The sequence below is a fragment of the Anthonomus grandis genome, chromosome 3 (assembly GCF_022605725.1).
Source record: "Anthonomus grandis grandis chromosome 3, icAntGran1.3, whole genome shotgun sequence".
Taxonomy (NCBI): domain Eukaryota; kingdom Metazoa; phylum Arthropoda; class Insecta; order Coleoptera; family Curculionidae; genus Anthonomus; species Anthonomus grandis.
The window spans coordinates 26969386-26993462 of NC_065548.1; the positions used below are offsets into that span (position 1 = coordinate 26969386).

The following is a 24077-nucleotide window of genomic DNA, read 5'->3' on the forward strand; positions in this document are numbered from 1 at the left end:
AAAGGAAGAAATGTTTGCGTTATTACAATTAAAGTAAAAATATATAAATACACACATGCTGAAAATCAAGAAATATTAAAGTATTTTAATTACAAAGTGGTTTTAAATTTTGAAATTAAATATTTTTTGTTTACCATTGATTGTGCTCTACAACGTCTATCCATGCTAAGGATTAAATTATCCAAAACATCTTGAGAAATTGCTGTCCAATACTGTTAAAGTGCTTGAAACCGCTAATCTCGGTCTTTAAAATTGATTCTGGCCCTAAAGTACTTTTCGCTGAAGCGTTTCCCAGGGGGATTTCACTCTATAGGCTTGAGATAAGGTGATTGAGCTGGCCAATCTAAAACACGAAAATTCTGCTCTTCCAAAAAATTTGGTGTGATCATCTAGCTAAGTGGTATTCTCATGCATTAAACTAAAATGTGACTAAAATTAACTTCCGAGAGAAATTCCTGCCCATACAATAATTGTGCCTCTTCGTATAACTGTGAACTGCCTATGTATGATGGATTCTACTTCTTGTGCCAGGTGCCCTCCATAAGCGTATTCTTCTAGAATTCGTATACAAGCCTAAGCGACATTCATCAGTAAATAAAACATTTTATGATTGATTTTGCTTGCAAATGATATATTTCTGAGCCCAAGATAGTCGACTGGCGTGACTCCCTTGATTTAAGGCTTGGCATCTCCAAGGCCTTAGGCTTACTAGAGTACTTAAGAGGAGAGTGAGAAAACAGTAAACAGTAAAATAACACTTATATTTTGCTCTCCATATTTGCTTTTCCTATGCTCATAGTTAGTTTTAATACCCGATTGGAAAATTTGAAGGACGGTAGTTCTAATGGACCTGTAAATTATCAAATTATGCATTTGTGCTCTTTAATATTCACACAAGAAACTTGATGGACCGTTAAACTGTATATTGTGCTAAAATTATTTTCCATTATTGACCCGATTGCCCGGATAAATATGGTATGCAGGTGTTTCTGCTAAGTTCCTAGGCCTATTTTCGAACTGTATTTTTTGGTTGTTCGGTTGAGTTGTATTTGTACAATTTAGAGTATAATTATTTTTCTACAGCCGTCCGTTTCTCTACAGTTTATTAACTCTGTATTCACTTACGATTTTATTGGACCAACGTCATGAGTCAATCTAATATTATGACTTGCTACGTATGTGAATCTAAGTGTCTCGCCAAAGAGGATAGAAAACAGCGGTTTTGATATCTTTGTGATTGGTTCTTTTGACCAATTTGTAGAACATACTGTGATATCCAAACCACTATAGAGTCGCGTGTCATGTTATTGCAGAAAGAAGAGAACCTAACTAAGATAAAGTCTTATGCATTGCCCAGCAACCGAAATATTAATGCACCTCTTCCAGCACTTCAGGTATAACATATGTAAAAAACTGCTTAGTAAAGTGGATGATGTGAAAAATTCTCTCCCTAAGAATCATAATGCCTTCCTGATGTCTATGATTCAGCCTAAACAGGAACTCGCCACATTTAAGTCAAGCAAATCTGTTAACACTACTGCAAGCAGTTCCCCTACTCCTATTGGAAACACTGAAGAACTATTTTTGGAGTACCATCATAAAAGAGAATAAAAAAGAATTTTAAAATTTTCAACTGCTTAGAATCTGTAGAGATTATTAACAATGTGGTCAGTGATTTGGAGAGCTGTCTCAATCAGCCTTTTGATACGGGAGCTTTAAAGCATTTAGGCTTGGCAAAAAAGCTGATAATAAGTATAGACCCATTAAGGTGATTTATGCACTTCTGCCGATGTTGCTTCCACCTTGATAAAAGTTCCAAGAAGCTCAAAAATGTACCCTCTCTAAAACACCTCTCTCTTACAGATGATAAGACTCCAAATCAATTACAACTTCATAGGAATCTCAGAACGCAGTTGTATGACCGACTTGAAGCTAGCGAGGAGGACCTGAGAATTGTTTATAGCAACGGCGCTCCAAAAATAATATCTGGTCATGGGCAGCATTTAAACTGAGTAATTTGTCTAACAGGAAAATTTCTGTATTGTATCAGAATGTTCGAGGTCTTAACAGTAAAACTCATGCTTTTTATAAATCTTTATGTGAGGGGGAGTATGATGTGGTTATGGTATCTGAAACTTGGCTACAGGATGGGGTCTACGACAGCGAGTTATTTTCGGGGACTCCACTGCCCGTAAGGACAGGAACTTGGAGGATATGGAAGACACCTGTGGGGGTGGGGTTGGGTTGGGTTGGGTATGATCTCATGGACCTGGAGAATCAGATTCCACAGGTGGATGTTATTTGCTGCAAGATTAGTGTAAACTCTAAATTTATTTTTATATTTGCTATTTAGGTGCTACCTAATTCTCATTCCTATTCACTTAGAGCAGAAGCCAATACGAACTCTAACTTTAAACCAAACCCTTAAAATCTCAACTATAATTTTAGAATGGCTAACTTTCCCATGCTATATCAGCTTATCTCTGAAGTTCAGTGGAATTTTCTTTATAAATTTGATGATGTTGATGGCGAGTTTCCAGTTTTTATGATGTCTTGAATGATGTCTTTGGCAGAGCAGTTCCTTGTTATAGACATTTAAAAAATAAGTATCACTATCCCGGCTGGTATGTTGCCCAAATTGTGGCAGCTCTTAAGGAATATAGGCTGCATGGTAGGTGGAAGACAACTAAATCGTTATCTGACTATAATGCTTATAAGGCCTTGCGAGCATCCATAAAGTCCTATATTGATGTAGCGTATAGGGTTTATGTGGCAAATACTAAAAATTCTATACATCATTTTCCGAAAAACTTTAGAAATTTGTACAACAAGCTAGAAACACATCTAGAATCCCCAACATTTTAAACTACAATAACAATTTTAGAATGGAACTCCTCTGCAAATTACAAATGCTTTTGCTAATTTCTTTGGTAGCGTCTAACAGCTCCACTTGTTTTTTCGTTTGTTAAGAGTCATCATGACTTCAGCAGGCTCATCTTGATAGGGTTTATTAATGGTGTAGAATTAACAGACTGTCACTTAACTTAATCTTCAGAAATGTAAGAAGATGTCAATTTCCTTGCTCAAAGATGAGATTGACTTCGGTTATGCAATAAATGATACCACACTCCCAAATTGTGACTCTGTTCGTGACCTGGAGATCTGTGTTGATAAAAAGCTTACCTTCAATACTCATATAGATACCATCATAAGATCTTCTTTATATAATACCCTATAATACCCGAGATTATATAATACCCTATATTATAATACCCTACCTATTCCTTAATATAATACTCTAGGCCTCATGATAAGATCAACAGAACTATATTCTAATACTTCAAGCAGGACAGTAGCTCCCTAGTAAAATCACGTACTGTATGCCTCTCTAATATGGTTTCCTAATTATGCAGTGCATATTCACAGGCTGAAATTAGTTTAACGAAAATTTTACAAATATATTAGTTTTATATTGGATGGTCTATACCCTGAGAGGGTCTTTAGTCAGTAGTTATTGCTTTCAAGGTTGGATGCACTGTCTCTTCAGCAATCTGCTGTTTGTGGAAGTTTGATCTTTTTATTTAAAATATGTAATAATCAAATTAATGCTTCAGATCTCCTATCAGCTTTAAATTTTACTATTCCCTACATCCATACAAGAAAACACAGTGTATTTTATCTTGACTTGGCCAAGAACTGGCCCATATATAGAGCATGCAATTGGTTCAATGGTGTTTAGCTAAGGATTGATGTTGATCTGTTTGGTATGAGTTTGAGTCATATCAAATCTCTTATTTCAGATAGAATTAGATTGTTAGTTGTTTAAGTATTTAATGTAACACCTACTATTAGTTCTATGTTGTACCAGTTAATGAGTTTAATATTGTTATTTGTTGCATTATTGAATTTATTTTATTATCTGTCGACATTTCAATAATTGTCTTATTATTAGGATTTGTTTCCTGTTGGACAATAAAACTTTGAATTTAAATTTGAATTACCTTCTCTCAACCTTCCCCATATCGTACGTTTGGAAACAGTCGCATTATGAGCTCCGACTAGTTAACGCTCTGAGTGGTGCCTTTAGCATTAGCTACATCAATTTCACGCATTCCAACCTCAAGCAGCCCCATAGCTCTTAAGTTCTCATTATCAGCGAAATGACGTCTAGGTATATTTAAAAAATATATTATTAAAAACTATTTATGTGCAGATGAATTCTTTATATACAGGGTGTTCCGTTGATCATGTTACAAACTTCTAGGGCAGATAGAAAACGTCAAAAGAAAAACAAAAGTTCATATAAACATGGGTCCGGAAAAGCTTCCTCAGGGAGCTAGTGCTCTTTGAAAATAACCTTTAAAAACTAGTTTTTTTTTAATAGCTTCGGAACTACTTTAGCTACCGCAACCAATTTTGGGAGGTAAATTATTGTTAGTACGTTTATTCTTTTGAACCTACTAAATAAAAAAAATATTTACCAGGGGCTTCAGAATCAGGGGGGTATTTGGTAAATTTAGGCCCATTTCTTTAAGACTTTAATTTCTGCCCGTTAGGGCATTAGATTATGATGTTCCTATGCTTTTTACATAAAAAAGGTGCTCTTAGTAAAAGTCGGTAAATGGTAAATATCACCGTTTTTGTGAAAATTGACGATAAGCAAGTTATGAGATACAAAAATGAATTATCTATTATTATTAATAAACAATTAAAAAAAAAATCTGGCGTAAATAAAAAATTAATGTTTAAAAAAAGTTAAGGTAGCCACTTTATTAAATTGGTACTCAAATTAATTAACTGTCACTTTAATTACCTTGAGGCATAAAATGATGAAGTGTAATATGTATGATTTTAAGTGTAATAAAAAACCAACAAATTAACAATTTTAGAAACGTAAACAAATTTTATTAAAGATTGGTATTACAAAAATAAACTTAAAATATTAATTGCTGAAAATGCCGGCCGCCACGATCGATACATTTATTGTATCTACGCACCATATTAAGGTTGACGTGGTTAAAAATATCAGGCGTGGTTTGGATTACTTCAGCAGCTGCGGAAATTCTGGCCACCAGGTCTTCTTCTGACTCGACTGGAGTTTCATATACGAGACTTTTCATATGCCCCCAAAGAAAAAAATCTAAGGGTGTCAAATCTGGTGAGCGCGCTGGCCAGGTGACAGGGCCTCCACGGCCAATCCAGCGCCTTCCAAAATTTTCATTTATAAACTTGCGGACAATAAGAGAAAAATGAGCTGGCGCTCCATCGTGTTGTAGCCATAAGTTCTGTCGTATATTTAGGGGCAGATCATCTAATAGTTCTGGCAGTACATTTCTTAAAAAATTTAAATAATTATTTCCCGTTAAACGAGGAGGCAACATAATTGGACCAATTAAGCGTTCTCCAACAATGCCGGCCCACATATTGACCGAAAACTTATGTTGATAGCTCCTAAAATTAATACCATAAGGGTTTTCCTCACTCCACACATGATTATTCTTAGAATTAAAAATGCCTTTTTTTGTAAATAAAGCCTCGTCAGTAAAAAGAACATATTTTGGAAACTGAGGTTCTTTTGTACACCGGTCAAGAAACCACTGGCAAAAATTCACGCGGGGCATAAAATCATTGGGTCCTAATGATTGCACCTTTTGCAGGTGGTAGGGCCGAAGAAGCTGTTTATTAACAACGTTCCATACCCTAACATGATTTACATGCATCGCATCAGCTACTTCTCGAGTACTTACTGATGGGTTATCTTCAAATCGCTGAAGCACTTCTTCCTCAAAATCCGGGATTCGGATGTTCCTTTGCGCGCCATTATCTTGGCGTTTTATTTTAACGGAGCCAGTCTCCCTGAGCCGTTGATTGACCCTTTCAAAAAGTGTGTGAGCTGGGATTCGCCTTTCGGGAAACCGCTCTTCATATAGTCGAGAAGCAGCTCTACCATTACATCGAACTTCCCCATAAATTAAAAGCATATCGGCGTATTCAGCAAAAGTGTAATCTGCCATTACTTAACCGTAATAAAAAGGGAATTAATATCATGTAAAAAATACTGATAGTGACAGATTTAAAAAATACTGACAGTGGCAATGAATTAGCATTATTATTATTATTAAAATAATTAATTCAGGTGCTGTATCTTAGTTTGGTTTTAGTCAATTTCCACAAAAACGGTGATATTTACCGACTTTTACTAAAAGCACCTTTTTTATGTAAAAAGCATAGGAACATCATAATCTAATGCCCAAACGGGCAGAAATTAAAGTCTTAAAGAAATGGGCCTAAATTTACCAAATACCCCCTGATTCTGAAGCCCCTGGTAAATATTTGTTTTATTTAGTAGGTTCAAAAGAATAAACGTACTAACAATAATTTACCACCCAAAATTGGTTGCGGTAGCTAAAGTAGTTCCGGAGCTATTAAAAAAAAACTAGTTTTTAAAGGTTATTTTCAAAGAGCTCTAGCTCCCTGAGGAAGCTTTTCCGGACCCATGTTTATATAAACTTTTGTTTTACTTTTGACGTTTTCTATCTGTCCTAGAAGTTTGTAACATGATCAACGGAACACCCTGTATACATGAATAAATATTACTTAAACCGTGTTACACTGCTTAACATAGTTTACGGTAAGAATGAAATAGTTATCAAAAAAAGAAAAGTTAACGTTTTAAATATCCATAGATTTTGAGCATGTGTATATATAAAATATTACTGGACAAAAATTTATTAATAATATGTAAAATAAAAGTAATAAAAAGTTAAAATAAGAGGTGTAGAAATAAAATATTCAATACAAAAATAAAATGAAATATAACATTATCCCTTATCTAAACCAAATTTTCTCAGGAGCCGCATAAATTGGTTTAGACTACAGCGAACTTAACTTATTTATATTTATATAAAAACAATAGTAACTAAAAATAACTAAAAGTGCTTTGGTCATCCTCCACTAACTTTATTTAAAAATTATTAGTCCTATATGTATTGGACATATAACATGTTCATAGATCTATAAAGAACCAAGGAAACTTATAAGATAAAGATTCAAAGTGTTAAATTACAAAAGGTATTAAAGCTACTTACACACATTGAGGGTTGTCGTCAATACATAATATTAAAGATAAAATGCCATTAAAGATATAATGCCTCCGGCAAGGTTAAAAGGTTAAAACAACTAACAATGAATAAAAATGGCATCTACAATAATGATAAAAAAGCTTAATAAGTTAACAAATAAATAATTGGACGTTAAAGACATAAAACTTACATTAAGATAAACGAATATTAAAATCACATTAACACTACGATAATTGTTTTGTAAACAAGAACTGAGAACAAAAGAACCATATAAATTGTCAAAAGATAGCGTGCGCCTTATTTAAAATATGGTACTTGTAATTTGCAAAAATAGACTTTATTAAGTTGACTACGTTTCATCAAGTTTAAAGATACACTGGAACAAGTACCAAACACTTTAGAATTTTTCGGGACTAATAAGTTTAAGCTCACGCCTATCAACCCATCCACCCCTCTATTATACGGCCTTCCCAAAATCCATAAGCAAGATATTCTTATCCGTCCTGTGGTGTCCTACTGTTCTTCTTCTTATGATAAACTCAGCTCTTGGCTGAATTACATTTTACTTTCAATTACTCCTTCAAGAGTTTATTTTCTATTAAAAATTCTTCCCAACTAGCGGGTGAATTAAAAGATCTGACTTTACCACCTGAAATCTTTCTAGTCTCTTTTGACGTCTTTAATCTATTTCCAAGTATCCCCCAGGTGATTGTGTGTTGTTAGTGAGAGATCTTCTTAAGGACTGTTTCAGTATTTTCTAAATTCATATTGATAATTTATGTCTTTTAGTTAAGTTAGTTCTACAACAAATTTTTTTCCAGTTCAATAGATCTTTTTACCAGCAAAACACAAGCGTCGCTATAGGCTTAAGCTGGTCTCCTCTGCTAGCAGAGATCTTTATTGACGAAAAGCAAAGAAAAACACAAAGTCACTTTGTGTTTTTCTTTGTTTTTCGTCAATTTTGTATGTTGGTCTCTTAGAGAATAATGGATGAGATTTTTGGAGAGATCTTTATGTTTAATTTGGAACACAAAATTAAGAACAGTCCTCTTTTTCACCACATCTTCTTTATCAAAAGATACGTGGATGATGTTTTTGTCATTTTTCAAGGGGATAAAAATGAGTTAAACTCTTTTGTAACTTTTCTAAATGCCTTACACCCTTCAATAAAGTTCACTTTTGAAATAAAGGAAAAATAAATCATCAAAAAAAAAAAGAATCATTACGGATTTTCTGGATCTTAATTTAAAACGCTTCAACAATAAAATTAAATTTTCGATATATCGTAAACTCACAAGTACTAACAGCACCATCCCCTATAGTTCCAACCATCCACATAGCCGTAAACTTGCTTCGTTTCTTTCGTATTTTTCAAGACTTTTCTCAATCCCTCTAGAAAGGACAGACTTCCTCTCTGAGTTTAAGATCATTAAACAAATTGCAAATAACAATAATTTTCCACTGAAACTTATAAATAAAATTTATAACAGACATTTATTTAAATCACTTAACAAAAATTTAGTGTATAAAGTATTTAAATCAATTATTATTCACTGCCCTTTTGAGGTCCGACATCGCATAAATTAAAAAACATTTTTAGCTCTCACCTTATTAATAAGAGTTTTAAAACCGTATACACTCTGAAATCCTTTATAGTGAACCCAAAGGACACGTACTCCTGACCAAAAATCGGGTGTTTATCAACTAAACTGCTCCAGTGATAACTGTGGCGTTTTTTTATATCGGCCAAACCAGTAGAAAATTGTCCACTCGTCTTACTAAACATTGTAACAGATCGAAAAGGCTAGAAAACGCAATCTTTGCCCTACAAGTATAAAATCCAATTTTGTTAGACACATACATCTCAATAACCATAACTTCGATCCTCTTTTAGACACCAAATATTTTCATTTCTGCCATAAAAGTAATAAACTAGATTTACTAGAAATTTTAATAAAATAAATGACCTATACAGAATAATGATATTACATATGTCAATAATCAAATAAATCATTCACATTTACAGTCAATAACAGATGTAAATAATGTAAATAAAAAAAAATTTAAAAAATGAAATAAATAAAAAACAATAATAATAAATAGAGGGTTTTTTATATGGAATCAAACCCTAGAGTCTCGTATGTCTAATACCAATTTTAAACCTTTTACCCCCTGATGATGGACACCACCGTGTCTGAAACATGTAGAAAATTTGAAATCACTAAATGTTTAATAAATAAGTGGAGGGAGACTGCAAGATTCTTAATTTATCTTAAAAAATAGTTAACAATATTTAAAATCATCCAAAGAGTTATTGATAAGAAATATCTCTTTACTAGAATTACAGAATATTTTAAATTGATCTTTATTTTTCAGCTTACCATACCTTATTCGTGGCAGCCAAAAATCGTCTCCACTCAAATATTGCTGCTTGGAAATTTTGCTTTAATAGCAGTTCCAGGAGAGTTTACCACCATGTCTGGAAGAAGGTTACGAGACACTGTGCAGAAATCACTAATATCTAGTGGAGCTGATGCCAATACTGAAGTTGTGCTTACTGGACTTAGCAATACTTATACTAGTTATATTGCCACTTATGAGGAATATCAGGTATGTGTTATTTTGTGTCTTTTATTTAGCGCAGGACCCATAACTCTTAAGAAAAAAGTAGAGTAAAATCGTAATCACGTGCGAACACTCGAGGTCGGATGTAACATGAACGTGAGTGGGTGTGAGGCGGCTTTTTATACACGGGGTTGTACGGTTCACGTCCTGCCTCACGAATCAAATTAAATATCTTGTTGCTTTGGACTTTCTTTAAAGTTATGTAACATTTAACAATTTTTTTAAATAACTACATTGTTTTTTTTTGTGGCCCAAAAATCGTTCATGTTTCTTGCTAGTTGAGTTGGAGCTCAGGTCAAATAAATCTCAGGTTTTAGATTTTAACAATGCCGACGTTTCGGCCTATATTAGGCCCTTCTTAGGGCGCTACAATAGATGTAATTAGTACTTATTTACAAGATAAATTATAACACAAATAAACTACTTAAACGGATATCACACACTCATTAAACAGATTTATAACAAATTTTAAAAATTAAAAAAAAAATAATGGAAGGGAGAGGATCAAAGTATAAAACAAATTTATAATAAAAATTAAGAATTAAAAGGGCGTATATATATAAATACCTACACTATAGTATATATACATATACATACATATATATACAGGGTGTTTGGAAGGTGAGTAGCCAAACGGAAATGGTGAATAGGTGAGGTTACTGGCTATTCAAAACGCATAGTATTTTTTTGTTTTTCCTCAAATTTAAGGAGTAATATATTTTTTCCTTTTTTTATTAGATTTTCCCCGTATATATAGAGAGAGAGGTTAGCCTAGTCCGACTAGTTAAATAACAAACATTTTTTTTAACAATTTCCTTGAGGTCATCGGTCCTGATGAGGGCTATTGTTGAAATAAAATAAAATGTCTTTTAACTCACCACCAAGCTTTCGATAATGTTTATTTTCTTCTTCAGGGCTACAAATTTATAGAAGAAATAGTATATAATTATTTTTTGTAGGTTTGCTTGTACAATGGAAATTCGTTATAAGTATATAAACTCCTGGACAAAATTATCGCACCACTAATTATTTTGTCAAGAAAATTTAAATAAAAATAAATATTAGTTAAAACAGTTATAATATCTTTTCTAGTATAAAAAGCAGAACTGGACAAAAACTATGTTTATGCTTTATCATGGAACATGCTGCTCGTGAGGAGTGAGAATACATCCGCAGGAAAGTTTTCATAATTTGATACGAGGAATGCTGCGAAGACTTCAAGCGGTCATTGCAGCTAGAGGTGGCAATACACGTTATTAAGAATTCATTATGGGTCTATTGTTTTATTTTTGTATCAAAATTGAAGTTAGTGAAAATCGATGCTTTTCCTTGTATTGAATTTAGTTATTTAAATCTCGTTTTGTTAAATATATTATAATTGTTTTTGTTAATTAATAATGCATAGTTAACAATGCTTATAAGTTTGCTTATTTTTTTATCTTTATTAAAAAAAAATCTCTAAAAATCAAGTGGTGCGATAATTTTGTCCAGATATATATATATATATATATATATATATATATATATATATATCATATATATATATATATATATCGATGCTATAAAGTATATATATATATATATATATACTTTATAGTCACAAAAAGCGAAGTGAACCTCCAAAAATGCTGATAATATGCAATGCTCTTTTTGCTTCAATCTGAAAAGAAGTAGATTTAACTAATGCTGTAATTATAATAAAATTTTGCTGCCTTTAAACTTGTTTGAATAAGCAATAAGAACGAAAAAAAAAATTTTGAAGAAATTGAATGCTTAGAGAAATGGGGTTTGTTTAATAGGTTAAAAAGAATATACGTTTGCGTATCGTCTGCATACAGCTCTTTTAACTTCTAAGCTCTACTAAGCTCTTCTCAAATTAATCAATCTTCATTGAATTTTGTTGGTATACAGGGTGGACTTTAATCCCATATTTTTTTTTTAAGTTAATTTAATTTTATTATAGAATTATACAGGGTGGTGTACACAAGTAGTAGAAAAGCTACTTGAAGTATTTTTTTTTTATTTTGATACTACAGGGTGAAACAAATTAGTGGTTCCAAGTAACTTGTCTTATATTATGGGGATTTTTTTTTCTTTTCCTTTTGCTTTCCATATACTTTTTTTTTTAATTTTATATACCGGATGTAAAAAAAAAAAAGCTGCTCTACAAAGTGGGCGTTTGGCGGGAGTTGGATGACTCAGTGGCGCGAAACATTGGAGTTATCCAACTCAGTCAATGGGTAGACTAACTTTGTACAGTTAGCTGGTGGTGGTAAAATTCCACTTAGTGCTCTTTTACCAGTATGGGGTGTCTTCCACTAGAACATACCCATACTAAGGCTCAACAAAAATATTTAAAAAAAATAAAATTATGGAAATTGAGGAAGGAAGGGGAGATTGGATTTACGATTTTTTTTATATAGTACTTTTTTTTTGAAAGTTTTTTTTTTATTTAATTTCCTTTTGGTAGATTTAATATATTATAAGGTGTTTGAAAGTTTGAAGATTACTTATCTACTTACATTTCATTTTCTAACTAGGATTAAACCTTTTTAAGATTTTCTTTTAATGTAACGTTTCAAATAAACGTTTCACAGCCCTTCGACAGAGCTAATTAAATAAATTACTTATAGTAAATCTTTGAGACGAATTGAATTTTTTGGGCAAAATTCTTTTGCTAGGCTAGGGGAAAATCGGCACTGCTGGGTCATGCTTACTGTAATACTGTGAAAATATAAATTGTTTTCGAATTGTTTTTCCGAATTTGGAGATTTTTTAAGAGTGATTTAGGTATAAAGATATTTAGAGCTTATAGAAATAAATTTAGTTAGATAAGTATTTTATATTAGATATGGTTATTATAGATATATTATTAGGTATAAATTGTTCTAGGTTGGGGGAAATCTTACTGAGGGTTTTACTAACAGTGATTAGTGTTGCAACTCAGTAAAGCGTTTATACTGTCATTGGGACTTTAACGTAGGTTAGGGGCAGTACAAACCCAGGACTTCAGATTTAAAAAAAAAAATTTTTTTGGAATAGGATGGGTCGCACTGTGTGCACCGTACCTTGTTAGCGGCTTAGTTGCTCAAGTTAGATCACAATACACAATAGATTGGTTTTTGATTGATTTTTTTCGTTTGTGTTATTGGCTGAGATATTTTTGGGGAAAATGAATATAAATAAATTGGAGCTGGACGAGCTTGAGTATGAGCTATCATCTCGAGGTGCTATCACTGCTAGTACTCTTATGGAAAAGCGTAAGCGTTTAAGGTTATATTTGAAATTAGAGAAACTTAATAGCTTGCCGATATTTGAGGTAATAGAATTGGACCCTGATAACGAAGTTGATATTTGTACAGAAAAGTGTAATTTATTGGAAAGTGCTATCTCAGGTCTTAGTGAATTAAATATTAATAAAGAGTATAGTAGGTTGCGGTCTAAGGCCTTACATATCCAGGGTCGTTTCAAGAAGTTATTAGAATTTCACCCTGATTTTTCTGAAGAAGTAATGAGTTTGTCTACTCAGTTAAATTCCATTATTGATAGGTTAGAAATGGCTAAGCGAACTTTGACAACGAGTGTAGAGGAAATTTTGCAGGTCCCAGTTATTATTGAGGCTTCCTCTGGAGAGGACTCCCTCCTGGATCATTCTCTTCCTGTTTCTCAAGCTCAGACAGAAGTCTCACACCATCTTTCACCCAATGTAATTCCTTCGACGGTATCTGTAAATCCAGGTACCTCTTGTTCGTTTCGGCCTGCTTCAATTCAGTTCGCTCGAACAGCACCAACTTTTTGTGACCACACTTCGACACATTTAGTTCAGTCACTTCACACCATTCCTTCTACGAACGTTAATTCACAGGATCTAGTTAACCCAATAACGTGTTCTTATTATTCCCCATCAATGAACTATTCCTTCCCTCCACAATCTAATTCCACCTTGAAGCGGAATGCACTTGTGTTTACTTCTGCTAATGCTAATGATGTCACAAATCCGTTAGGTTCCGATGAGCTGGCGAAGAGTTTTTCAATAATTTCAAAATGGAATATCTTGGAATCAGCTGCTGCATTGTGCAGTAATTTTATTTTCGGACACAGCCTTGTCTTGGTATAGATCTATACGCAGTGATATCAGGTCATGGAAAGAATTGAAATGTAAACTTAGGTCTGCCTATTTATCGTCTGAAGGAGGATATTTGGTGTGATATAAGGAATAGAACACAAGGTCCAGTGGAGAAGTCGGTAATCTTTATTGCACAAATGCGAAACTTGTTTCGAAAGTTACGTGAACCTCCATCCGAGGAAATGCAACTTCGCATTATACGCCGAAATTTGCTCCCCTCATTGCAAAATCAACTTGCACTTCACAATTTCACCAATATCACATAGCTGTAACTTGCAGCACAGGAGATTGAAAATATCCAATTGCGAACTCAACGCATGCAACCTTCTCCAGTAAACCCTAATAATGTCGCCGAGCCTGAGTTGATCTATCAGCGACCAAGAAACCCTCGTGTACATACAATGAATTTTCACCGCACCTTCAGAATTCTCGTGGTCCGGTGGTTTGTTGGAATTGTCGTAGTATTGGCCATTTGAGTAGTACTTGTCCACAACCCTTTCGTCGACACTGTTTCCGTTGCGGTCGGCAAAATGTGACTACCCGTTCATGTCCAAATTGTAGTAGGTCGGGAAACCCAAGGGCGAACTGTTAGTTAGTCGAGAGATCAGTTCGATTTCTAGGGTCTCGACTAGTAACCCCCGCTCCCCTATTCTAGATTACGCCTTCGCACGTGCAATGGTGATCCTCATCTCGAAGTCTCGATATTTGGTATGAAATTTATTGGCTTATTGGATTCTGGAGCAAATGTTACTGCTATTGGTTTAAGCATATGGAATATATTACAACGTTCAGATATACAATTGTTATCATCACTTTTTTCTCAGTGCAATTTTGGAAATCATAGTTCTAATAAAGTGATTCGCGCAATTAACTTATCTATTGTTTTGTATGATAAGGTAGCGGTTTGCAGTGTTTTGGTGGTGAAGAAATTGAGTTGTCCTTTAATATTGGGTACCGATTTTTGGAAAACTATTGGTGTCGTTCCTGATTTGCAAAATGGTTGTTGGTATTTTGGTGTGCCGTCTCAGGAAATCTGTATCACTGAAGCTATTATTCCTCAGGAAATTTTACCCTCAGAACAGCGATGCGCCTTGGATAAATTGACTTCAAAATACTTTTTTTTGATGGGTGGTAAGCTTGGTCGAACAGATTTAGTGAAGCATCAGATTAATACTGCTAATGCCCAACCCATTCGTTTGCGCCCTTATAGATACTCACCCGCCACGCTAAAGATTATCGATGAGGAGGTTGATAACATGCTGCAATTCGACATTATCGAGCCATCACAATCTGCCTGGTCTTTCCCTGCCTTAGTAGTACCGAAAGGTAATGGTAAATGGTGATTTTGCGTGGACTATCGAGAACTAAATTCTGTTACGGCTAAGGATGCTAATCCGATTCCTTTTATTGATAGTATTTTAGACAAATTAAGAAATGCAAAGTATCTTACTTCGTTAGATGTTAACTCTGCATATTGGCAAATCGAGGTTGATGAGCATTCACGTGATAAAACTAGTTTTTCTGTCCCTGGTCGGGGACTTTATCGATTTAAGAGAATACCATTTGGATTCACGAATGCCCCTGCAACTTGGCAGCGATTGGTAGATACCTTATTGGGAGCTGATTTGGAGCTACATGCCTTTGTTTATTTAGATGACGTAATTTGTATTTCTGAGACTTTTCAGCAACATTTGGAGGTTTTGGAAGAGATTTTCCGGATATTTCATAGAGCCGGTATAACTCTCTCTCAGGATAAGTGTAAATTTTGTCGATCCGAACCTAAGTATTTAGGATATGTTGTCGATAGAGATGGACTTCATGTCGACCCGGATAAGGTGACAGCCGTATTGAACATTCCGACCCCAAAGAACACCATCGAAATTCGACGTGTCATCGGTATGGCGTCCTGGTACAGGCGCTTTATTCCCCAATTCTCGACCGTTATTTCTCCCCTTACTGCTCTTCTTTGTAAACACAAAAAGTGGAAATGGACCCCAGAATGTCAAAATTCGTTTCAGAACATCAAAAATTGGTTAGTTTCCAGTCCTGTACTTACTTGTCCTGATTTCTCGAAACCCTTTTTGGTTCAGACTGATGCCTCAGCATATGGGATCGGTGCTGTATTATCTCAAGAGTTTGATGATGGTGAACATGTTATCTATTACATATCTCGATCTCTGTCTAAAGCAGAGAAAATTTTTCCACCACAGAGAGAGAACTGTTGGCCATTATTTATGCTTGCGAGAAATTACGACCCTACTTAGAGGGATACTCCTTTAAAGTGATAACAGATCATCATAGTCTGAAATGGATTCATAGTCTGAAGGAACCAACAGGAAGGCTTGCCAGATGGGTATTGGGGTTGCAACAATTCGATTTTAAGGTTATTCATAGAAAGGGCCAAGATCATGTTGTGCCGGATGTTCTCAGTAGAGCTGTGCCAGAGATTGCTAAATTGAGTGTAAACCAGGAACCAGAAGTTGCAGATAAGTAGTATCGAAGAGTTTTTAATCAGGTCGTAGAGAATCCTATTAATTATCCCCAATGGCGAATTGAAGGAAATTTACTTTAAAAGTATGTGAAGTGTTCTTACCCGTCTCTTCGAGATGATGACAATTTCTGGAAGGAAGTAGTACCCAAGGATCGAAGACGTATAATTTTGGAAGAAAATCATGATCATCCTTTGGCTGGTCATGGTGGTGTCATGAAGACATATGAACGATTGAAGCGTCGTTATTATTGGCCAAAAATGAGAGCTGATGTCCTCCGATATGTTAGGCATTGCGCCAAATGTATCTCGCAAAAGCCTCTCCGGGAGCGACACGGATTAATGGGACAACAAACTCAAGTTTTGAAGCCATGGAACACGATTAGCGTCGATCTTTTTGTGCCCTTGCCTCGTTCTACTCAGGGGTAAAAATACGTATTGGTTGTCTTGGATACCTTCACTAAATTTCCTTTGTTCTTCCCTCTTTGTTCAGCTAAGGCCCTATGATTTGTCGTCTTATAGAGGAACAAGTTTTTCTCATTTTCGGTGTTCCCCACTCTCTTATTTGCGATAATGGTGCTCAATTTCGAGGTGAACTTTTTCCAAACTGTGTGAGCAATATAAGGTCAATATCCGATATAGTCCGGCTTATCATCCCAAGGCCAACCCCGTGGAGCGTGTGAATCAAGTCCTTAAAACCATGTTGAGTTGTTATATTGAGGATAATCATAAGAATTGGGATCGACTTCTACCTAAGGTTGGTTCGGCCATAAGATCTTCGGTGCATAAAGCCACCGGGCTCACTCCCTATTTTATGAATTTCTCCAGAGAATATATGCTCTCGGGCGACCAACACAATAATAGGGATGTTCCCCTGTATCACGGTTGGCGACTTTATGGCACGTTCACGTGAATTAAGTAAAGTATATAGGGACGTTGAGGAAAGACTAAAAGCGGCGCATCAAAGATCAAAGAATCGTTATAATCTTCGACAAAGACCAATTAGTTTTGAGGTCGGTGAGCGAGTTTATCTCAAAAATTACGATCTGATGCTAGTAAAAACTTTACTTCCAAACTCGCACCAAAATTTTTGGGTCCCTTTACATTAAAGAAGAAGTTACCTCCGGTAGTCTATGAACTGATTGACGAAAAGCGCAAGTTTAAGGGTGCTTGGCATGTTAAAGATTTGAAAAAGATCCCAGAATAAGAGCTACTCGTTAATTCCGATTCCGATAAGACTATCGATTTTGCTTACTGGTCGGGACGTATGTTTTTTTTGCGTTTTACTTATTAGTTCTTTTGAATTTTCAATTCTAATATAATTTCTTTTTCTCCAGTTTCTTTCCTCAAAGCTGTGCGGATTGGGTATTTTGATGTTTTTGCGGTTATTGGATAGTAGCTACCTTGTTTGTTTTTCTCTTTCTAGTGAAGTTTCTTGTGGTGAAGGCCTACCACTTGAAGCGTTTTGGATTTCCGATTAGGAATTCTATCAGAAATTACTAGAAATTTTGTGTTATTTGGTATTTCGTTGGTTATTATAGTATTATTATTTCATAAGTCAATTAATTTAAAGTTTTCATTTTTCTGACTCATTTTAATGCTTGAATGACATTTTCAAATAATAAGATTGTTCGCACATATTTTAATTTCCCTCCCAGTTAGATGCTTACTTTCCTTCGCATGAGAATTTCTTTTCTGGTAATTCTCTTGGGGGAAGAGGGGGAGTTGTTACAAGATTAAATACGCTTTAGACGGGATCTGGAGAATCCTAACTTTTATTCATTTGGTTAAAATATTTAAAAATGACTTTGTTCTAAATTTTTTTTTCGTAACTTTAAGTACGAGACTGCTGACTGAGACCCACCATAATAATTACAATTGCCTTCGACTCCTAATGGAATTCGCCAATATTTTTCATTGAACCACTATCAATATTATCACCATTTTAATCCTTTGTTATTGTTTACAATATGCTGTGCATGGAGAAGATTTCACGGCAATTGAATTGGTCAACCGGTTTACTAAAGCAGACGCCAGTGGCGCCGCGTGTCGAATTATTACGATTTGGCCCGTATTTGTACTTTCTACCAGGCACTCTATGGTTTGCTTATTAGTGATCTACGTATGGGCTTTGATTGGGCCCATAGCGGCTAAACCCATAAAGTAACGAGCGAAGCTTCTCAATCTCCGGTCTTGCGCCCAGACGTCTTTTGGACTACTATTTAATGTTTCTATAAAGTTTCGAAAGAAAAATTTAAAACAAAGTCATTTTTAAATATTTTAACCAAATGAATAAAAGTTAGGATCCTCCAGATCCCGTCTAAAGCGTAATTAATCCTGTAACAACTGTAACAAACTTGAGTTTTAAAATTAGTTGGTATGTGTAAATACCAAAGAGTAGGAAACCCAAAATACATGCCTGTGGCACAACCTGTTCAATATTTAAGTAATGCGGTAATGATCACTCTTAAGTTACAGCACACGTGAGTGTTTTAATGCTGTAATTAAAAATATGGGTTGTTAAAATAATTCAGCAACATCTTAATAATATGGACAAGCATATTTCATTAGTTTCATCAGCCTTGGATTTAATTTTTTAAAAAATAAGCGCGTATATCACTAATAGTTACTAGCTGAAATTCGAAATTAGTAACATAAAACTTTTTATGGTACTTCTAGTAATCTGAGTAGTAAGTATCAAAAATGGGTGTAGGACTTGAAAAAATAATTATTGATAAGTTTTGCGTTACTAAGCTCTATAGAAATATCTTTAATAGCTCGTGTACAGTTAACTAAACACTTTTTTGTCAAATCTTTGCTAACAAAACATTTTGGAAAAAGACTTTTATTATATTTGCAATAGCAGTTGTTGCATAATTTCTCAATTGATGATAATATTTCCAAGCAGCAGTCTGCTTGGGCGTTGACCTTAGTATCAAGTTTAAATTTATTTATTGGATTATATATAAATAGAAGAGTTCTTTTATGGTTCTATTAGTCCGATCTGACCCCATAATATAAATTTATGTTTACAAATTCATCACCATTTACATCACAGATGTTGAATTTGCAGAAATTGCAAAGATGTAATTATTATTAAAATTTAATCTTTTATAGTATCTATCTTCCAACAGTAGATCGGGCTATTTCTATGCGCTTATGTTTACCTTCTGCCAGTAACTTTTAAGCTAAATCATAAATATAAAATTTGTAACACTATTATATAAACTTAAGAAAAAAATAGTCCCATAGACAATCTACACACACTTCATACACAGGTCGCGCGTATAAACATAGATCTGAGCAAATGGTCAGATCCGGATTTTAAAGGATGTTCTTTTTTAAATTACCACTTACACCGTAAATTCCGGTGTCAAGATTATTCGATTTTCCTTTTAATAATAAAAAGTTTAATATGTCAGAGTTACAGAAAGATACAAGTACCTGCTTTAGAGTTTTATTAGTCGGGAGTGTCTTGACATTGAAGTCAATATTTGTAACTTGGACTTCAATATTTCTATTTCTCTCCGATTTAGTATTATTTAGCGGATTGATCGATCGAAATATTATCAATGTTGAATGCAAATCATTATTATAATAATTAATATTCTTAAAATACTCATAGTCAGCGTTTTGGCTGCTATCCAAAAAAATTACAAAACAGTTTCGTATTAACTAAAACTATCTATTTTCCTCTTGACACGATTTAGGTAACGATGCTAGCATGTTGCGGAGAAAAATTAAAACTGTTTTAATCTTGCCAACTATCTAGTTTTAATCTTCTCCCGAAGATGCTTACATCGTTAGCAAAACACGTGTGTCACACTCAAAGTTCCAACCATAGCAATGATATTCAAAAAACGAGTTCTCAAAGACTGAGAATAAAATTCATAAATATCCAAAAAGCCGAACATTTGTTGATACATCAAAATGGATGGGCGAAGAAACTGACTGATGTGAAGCTAAAAAATCAGTATGGCAAACCAACGAAGTAATATCATCTGATGGCTTTAGTTTTTTTCTAGAGAAGAATTACATTTCATTTTATGATTTAAGCGTGATGATAAAAATCTTTTCTGCAAATATAACAAACTATTGAAAACTACTAACTCTAATAAACTATCCAGAGATGACGAAACGTTAGTCAACTTCAAAAACCTTAATGAGAAAAATTATCTATTAATGTTCCTAAAGGATTAAAACAAACTGGTATCTTTTAATTTTTTTCAAATTGCAATAGAACAATTATTATTATTATTATTATTAGATTTTATACAAAACGGCAATTGCACTTCCCCTGGGGAAGGGGAAATCGGTCAGTTTTCCCAGATATATCAGATATTAGAAGGATGAAGCCTCGGGTGGAGTTCTTTCCATGTTATCGGACTCTGTTTTTAAACTTTATTTACAAATAATAAACTAAGACTAAAAGTACATGATATGTTTTTTAATCTAGTTGATCTTAATCTACATTTCCAATGAACTTTCTGACAATTCGAGGTGTGAATAATAGCGTCGACTTCTGCATCAGCTTATAATATATGCTTTTCTTAAGGTTGAGCAGTTTCATGTTTTCAATCCGTCTCTTTGGTATTACTCATGTTGTTGACACAATAATTGGAACTATCCGAACTTTTATAATGATAAAGTTAGTTTACACTAAGACAATGGAAAATGTCCCATTGTCTTCTTATCTGGTGTCCTAGATCCCTGTACTTAACAATCTTTTCATTATGTTTTGCTCTTGGGTTGTTATTATGGAGAATAAGGGTTGTCTTCCTAGAAATTATATCGATTAGGATTAGGTCAGGTCTATTGTTACTTACTCGTTGGTCTGTAAGTACCGTGGGATCCGAATACAATTTGTGTTGCGCATTTTTAAGAACTGGTTCCGGCTTTTAATATGGTACCTTGGCTGCCGATAAAAGGTTTAGTTTTTCTGCAAGCTCTTGATGCAGTATCTTTGCAACTAGGTTATGTCGTTCTTTATATTTCGTGTGCAAAAGTTTGACATCCACCGGTGCTGAGCTTCAGCATTGACATGCTAAATAGACTCCGTTGTCTCACATCCATATCTTTCACTTTGTACCGTTGGGTCACCTACTACAAACTTCAAGTAATTTCTTGTTGGTATTACTTAATCTTGGATAGCTACAAGAAACCCTTTAGTTTCGGTGAAAAGCTGTCCCTAAGTCAACCAGTAGTGCGATGCCGCTATGTCGATACTCTTGATGAACCTCGTAATCATGCCTTCTATGTAGTGATTTTTTCCATCCAAGCTTGCATTTTTTCTTGCTTGGTGCTATGGTGTATAGGCAGCTCAAGCTCCTGTAGTTGAAGTGGTGTTAAGTCGTCTCCTTCACATAAGATGTTTCAGCCTTTCTCAAAAAAAAAGAACGCAAGTCACTAATTTTCTGAGTTAGCTACTTCTCTATGTCGGTCATTCTTCTTCCTCCCATATGTCAAGATACCGTAGTCCATTCTACGGCACTCCGTGGTTGATGGTTATTAGCTTTCGTTAGAAGTGTTCCAGCCTTTCTTTGCAAATTTTCCATGTTCGTTTTACTCCATCCTATAATACGAAAAGAGAAAATTAATGAACTGACAACATATGTATTAATAGCTTTAAATAAGTTTCTGCTGTTAAGACTTGTTGTAAGAAGTTGTCGCATTCTTGTAGTAAACTTAGTAGTCTACTCATTCTTAATAGTTCTATGGTCTATTATTTGCGCCTACTTTATTCCTAGATTTTTGTAGGATTCTTCATAGCATTAATTACCTGACCGTTTTCTGTTTGAAGGTCACCTGGTTGTAGTTAACCCTTAATAATGTCTACAGTTCGGCACTTATCCACTCCAAAGGTCATTCCTATATCATCGGACAATTTTTTCACTATGTTACGCATCTGGTCTAGTTGATTTCGTGTTGTTGCAAGAATTTTTAAGTCATCCATATAAAGTAGATGGTTTACTCTTGTTAGTTCTTTATTATCCTTTTTTAGGCCAAATCCGTATCTAGTTGAATTGAGGCTAGATAGTGTGTTCATTGTAAGGCAGAACCAAAGTGAACTTAAGGAATCGCCCTAGAATACACACCTACGAATAAAAATCATATTAGTTCCAATGTAGTTACTGTTAGGCACCTGAAGTTTTATTGATGTTCGCCAAGATGCCATGGCGAATTCTAAAAAGAAAATAATGTGGTTATCTATTTTGTACAATTTAACTACATTAATAAGCCATTTATGTAGAACTGCATCAAAAGCTTGTCGGTAGTCAATATATGCTGCGAAAAGGTTTCTCTTCTTAAATGCCTGATTGCAAACTACGGAGTCGATAATTAGCTGTTCTTTACACCCCATGGCACCTCTGGTACATTGTCTATTGAGTCGCTATGATACTATTTTGGTCACAATATCTGTAAATGCGATCTGTAATTTAAGATGTAATTAGTTTATAGAGTGTGGGTAAGCATGTTATTGGCCAATATTTAGCCAGATCTTGAGTGTTTTGGCAATCCTTGGACAAGAGGTAAGTGGTACCTTTTGTTAAAAAATTCTGAGGATTTATAAGCACGTCGTTTAGAAGATCGGTCAGTTGTTGATGTGTTGATCACAATTTCTTAATCCAGTAATTTTGGACGTGATCTGGGCCTGGAGTTTTCCAGTTACGTAGTTTTTTATGACGTTAGTCACTTCATCAACTGAAAATGTTAAATGCCATTGGATTATATGCTTGGCTCTTTTACTCGTTCTTCAGTCAGCCATTCAGTGTCGAGGTTGCATTCACTAGGTATTGATAATTGAGTGCCTCAGAACTCCTTGATGTTTTCTTTAGTGGGGTTAATGCTAGTGGCGGTGTTTGTTGGAGAAGTGTCGTTAAGCTTTCGATAGAATTGCTTCTCTGAGCGTTCAAAAAGTAAATGATCTAGTTTCCTTTTATTATTGGATTTATACCTTTTTAATCGACCTGAAAAAATAGATAGCTTTTGTTTAAGGGTATCTAGACATTGTTCCGGAGTACAGTTTTCTGGGTCCTGCTGTGTATGTTATTGGGTCTGATGCATTATTTCCTCTACTCTTTTTTGTACTTTTCTGGTTCTTGTACCTTCAATATATTCATTTAGCCGGCCAATGTCTTTCCTTATATCTTCAATCTTTTTTTGTATTATTTTTAATCCCAGGGTTTTAATAACAGCAGTAGCCGTACAGTAGATTATCAGGTGAAGCTGTTTAAGTGTCGTAACTGTAAGAGTATAATTAGGTATAATAATTATGTTGCCAGCCAAAAAAAGACCTATCCAACTCGAGCCAGGAATCATCTGTAATATTCTTACTTAGTCTGAGGCTTAAATTCCTTTACTCTTGAATTAAATATTAGGTCTCGATAGGACAACGACATAACGCTCTTTCCTTTAATAAGCACTGGAGCAGCAATTGGTTCAAACTACATGACTAATTTTTAATTTTTTAACTCTTATTTTATTTTTAGATTCAATGTTTATTGTTAATTTTTATAAAAAGTAAATTATTGTGATTAGGTGATTTAGCTTAGTGTTATCAAGAAATTATTTTAACGCTGTCATATTATAACTATTGATCACAATTAAATGAAGTATTTTTATCTAGTGGCTCTACTATTACCGACGAGAAATTTTTATTTATCAATATCCGAAACATTTACAATTCTTAAAATAAAATAAGCGTAATTCACTCCCAATTAAAAGAATATATAATATTAACGAGATTTTGATTGAT

General features: G+C 34.3%; 1 protein-coding gene and 1 long non-coding RNA gene across 4 annotated transcripts in view; one reads left to right on the forward strand and one right to left on the reverse strand.

Moving 5' to 3' along the window:
• LOC126734603 (neutral ceramidase) overlaps positions 1-24077 on the forward strand; it is a 294220-nt gene that overhangs the window by 207597 nt on the left and 62546 nt on the right. For all 3 annotated transcript variants that reach the window (XM_050438295.1, XM_050438294.1, XM_050438296.1), the window contains exon 10: positions 9459-9692. In XM_050438295.1, coding sequence (XP_050294252.1) covers positions 9459-9692 — 234 coding nt within the window. The remainder of the gene's footprint in view (positions 1-9458; positions 9693-24077) is intronic.
• LOC126734606 (uncharacterized) lies at positions 20647-23719 on the reverse strand. The gene is made up of 3 exons (XR_007660128.1): positions 22101-23719; positions 21166-21893; positions 20647-21100 (listed from the first exon to the last, which is right to left on the reverse strand). It is a non-coding gene; the product is annotated as an uncharacterized LOC126734606 (long non-coding RNA).